The 3,548-nt window shown below is 35.4% G+C and overlaps 1 protein-coding gene across 1 annotated transcript; it reads right to left on the bottom strand.

Annotated features, from left to right (window-relative positions):
- Positions 1–233: 233 nt before the first annotated feature.
- LOC139905084 (zinc finger MYM-type protein 1-like) lies at positions 234–1,427 on the bottom strand. Its single transcript, XM_071887482.1, has 2 exons — positions 666–1,427; positions 234–609 (listed from the first exon to the last, which is right to left on the bottom strand). Exons 1-2 carry the CDS (start codon positions 1,344–1,346, stop codon positions 283–285), a joined length of 1,008 nt encoding a protein of 335 aa, XP_071743583.1. The 5' UTR covers positions 1,347–1,427; the 3' UTR covers positions 234–282.
- Between the last annotated feature and the right edge of the window lie 2,121 nt (positions 1,428–3,548).

The raw sequence follows: 3,548 nt of genomic DNA, 5'->3' as shown, positions 1-3,548 counted from the left end.
TCAATGCCGACCTATTCATAAAGGAAGGAGTATAATGGAGTATAAAATGCACGGTGCAAGAATGAGAGAAAATTTTTTGAACTATACAATTAAGTCAAACAATTTAAACCTCCTTAAATATTTTTAAAATAATAACGGATAAAGATAATGAACGAGATTATAATATACCATGAAACGGTTACATCGACAGAAAATAAATTATGCTCACAAGTCTTGATGTTCTTAACGTGGTGATGTGTTTGAAAAAAATGAAGAAAAAAATACATGTGTTCTTTATCATGATTAGAAGAAGAAGTTTTTCCTCTCTTTCCTTGACGCAAAGGTGTCAATCAAACTGTCCATGTCTTCATGGAGCACCTTGTCCACCATCATCCTGTCCATGTTCAAGAGGGTGAGGGAGGAGAGCCTCTCCTGGTCCATGGTGGTCCTCATGTGGTTCTTGAGCCTTCTGAGACAGGAGAATGACTGCTCCGCCTCACAGCTGCTGATGGGCATTGAGGCCAGGATAACGATCACCTTGTATAGCTCCGGCATCAGGCGGAACACTCCCGAGCTTATTAACTCCGCAGCAATTTGTGACAAAACCATGTCTTCTGTGTCAATATCTGCCTAGAGAAACATAAATTTTAAACATATAATGCAAAATGAAACATTATAATATTAACCTTGAATTGCTGGAAGATTGCATGGTCTGACTGGAGCTGCTCGAGTTCAAGTCTGTAGTGCTTGGCGACACGCTCAATGACACAGGTCTCTACTTCACTGCCATTGACGATTGCAATGAGATCCAGTGTGATGTTTGTATCGTCGGTGGCAAATCTGCTGTCAAGCTCTAATACAATCTTATTGATTGCAACATCGAAATGTGTTTCACGGAAGTAGGATTCAGTTGTTCCTTTCCACTTTATTCTCCTTGGAATCTTCGCCTCCTTGAATTCCAAATCAATTGAGTCCTCCTGGTCAAATACTGATCTCATCTCAGACGACTTCAACTCAGCAAGTTTCCAGATTGATTCAAAGATTTTCTCATTCTTAAGATCTTCAAGAGTCCTAATCACTAGGTTGACGTGTTTCCGGACCTTTGTTAGGTCAACCTTTCTGCCTTGAAGTTCATCTGACAAGCTAGATGTGTGTCTGAGGAGTGTCATCAACAGTTCAATGCCGAAAACAAATTTGTGACTAAAGATGCTGTTGAGCAGAGAAGTTGCTGTTGAACTCGACAATGTATCTTTATCTTTTCTCATTATTATGAGGGTCTTCATGATTCTGACCATCCCTAGAGATACAGCGTGTACAGCATCGTAGCGGAGACTCCAGTGGGTAGCAGACTGGTTCTTCAGGGTCATCCCCTTGGCATGCTCCTCATTTTTACTTGTTATCTTCACCAACTTGTAGATTGCTGACCTCTTTGGTGACCCTTCAATGAAGTTGTATAAAATTTGTACTGTCCCCATTGTATTTCTTTGAGTAAACTGCTATTATCCCTATCGGTACATAGAATCTTGCTTGAGATCTCAAAGTTGGGAGCTTCAATATAAAAAAGAAGTTTGATATATTAGACATTATATGGTATCCATGAAGATAACTGGAACAAAATTAAGTCAACACTAGATCAAAAAATAAACTTCTGGAGGAAGTTAAATAAACAAAAAAGAATAGATCGATTCAATACTCATTCTATTTCTATTTCTGGAAAGTTCTAGAGGAAGAGGCTTGGCTTGGTAGACTTTTGTGTAGAAACCTAGAAACATAAAAAATCCATTTTTTTTACTGAGACCATAATGTATAAAAGGCTCATGATGGGAACCGATCTTACGAACGGTGTAACTACACCACTGTCTCAAGTATGGGATGCAGCTCAACAAGTTATCTGGACTAATGATCCCGTCTTTAATGACGACTCAACAGTAGATATTGTTCGGAAAAATCTGAGTAATCTGAGTTTTTCTTTGGGATATTAAAAGATCCATCTATTTTGGAAGCACAATCTATAAGCAACGTCATTCGGCACGATATTCACTCCTCAGATCTATTTAATGACGGGAGACTCAAGTTTCCTCTTGAGAGGACTTCAGGTCTCTATACTATACCATGCCCATGGGATTTGGTAATGACATTGGCCAAATTTCAAGGTAAAACGGATATACCATGTGATCAACTCCGGGGGACTAAATTTAAAATACAATGTTTTTTTATGTTTATGTAGGTAATTGCCCTGGACTTTATTAAAATTATATTTTGAAAAATTAAATTTTTTTCGAAAAAAATTCAAAATCCACAGCTAGTCACCAAAAATTCAGTTTTTTTGGGTCAGTGGTTGAAAGATAATGAGGAACATGTCAGAGTTATTAGACTAAGAGTAGAATTGATTATTGAAAATGGATTATTTTCGGTCTATGCCATAGCTTGATACAAAGTAGGATTTGTGTTTAATTCCTTTTTCTGATAGCTGCTTGCAGCTAATATAATTAAACGTCATAACAACTAAACTGCTCTCTTTCAAACATTTGTCAAATTGTTACCTTGTCAATTTTTTTTTCATACCAAAATTTATATATTAAATGCGAATGTCCCTGTGTTTTTCCGGCAATCCCTCCCATACCAAAGCATGGATTTTGTTGAAGTTTTTTATTTTGGTTTTTAAGGCTCAAGTGATGGTTCTCGTAACTATTACTCAACGTCGTGACGGCCTTTTTAATAGTATTTTTCTAAAAACGAACTTTTTGACGAACAAACGACTATTTCATGTTGTAAAACAAAAAGAAAGTTTTCTTGCTGCATGTTGGTATTTATCCTTGCACACTTTTATAATGGAGATTATAAGATTTAGAGAAGAAAAGAAGAAGAAGAGAGAATGAGACAAATGATTTTGGACAATCATATGAAAGTTGAGAGAACGACAGTTTAGCTTAAAGTTTTTTTTTTTCTCATAATCTTATAATCTCCTTTAAAAAAACCAGAGGAGTTTAGAGTTAATTTTAATTTCGTAATGTCCTGAGCAACGCCGGGAAAACCTACTATACATCCTCATAAAAAAAAAGTTCCAAAGATACATAAGAACACCAACATGCAGTGAGAATAATTCTTAAACTTTTATGGTATTTATTTTTTGGTTTATATTAAGCAGAATAGTTCTTCATTAATTTTAATTTCTTAACGTCCCGGGCAACACCGGGGAAACCTACTCTAGTGCTTATGATATCCAACTCTGTCTTTAGCCATATGTCGACAAGACATAAGCCTATTTCCATATCGTTTTTGATGTTATCCAGAGGACCATGATCATTTTTGCATGCTGAATGCCTTCATTTTCACTTCTATACATATTACAAATACATACATTGAGTGAATGATTTCTGTTATTCTATAAAGTATATCCCAATAGATGTTCAAAGTTTTTTTATATATCAAATAAAATGATAAGGCAAATGTCTTTCATGATTGGACATAAAAATATTAATGAAACTTCCATTTTTTTTAGTACATATACAAGAGATTTCCTCCATATTATGTGATATAAATTTATGAACTATAAATAATTGCAATTA

This window comes from Lepeophtheirus salmonis, chromosome 4 (assembly GCF_016086655.4).
Source record: "Lepeophtheirus salmonis chromosome 4, UVic_Lsal_1.4, whole genome shotgun sequence".
Taxonomy (NCBI): Eukaryota; Metazoa; Arthropoda; class Copepoda; order Siphonostomatoida; family Caligidae; genus Lepeophtheirus; species Lepeophtheirus salmonis.
The sequence above is the reverse complement of the archived record's forward strand: the minus strand, read 5'-3'. Positions and strand labels throughout refer to the sequence as shown.

Excerpts from the sequence above, each read along its gene's own strand:
- LOC139905084 (XM_071887482.1), bottom strand. The coding sequence starts at position 1,346 with ATGACCCTGAAGAACCAGTCTGCTACCCACTGGAGTCTCCGCTACGAT. Across the intron at positions 610-665 it reads CAATCTTCCAGCAATTCAAG|GCAGATATTGACACAGAAGA; the intron begins GTTAATATTATA and ends ATGTTTCTCTAG.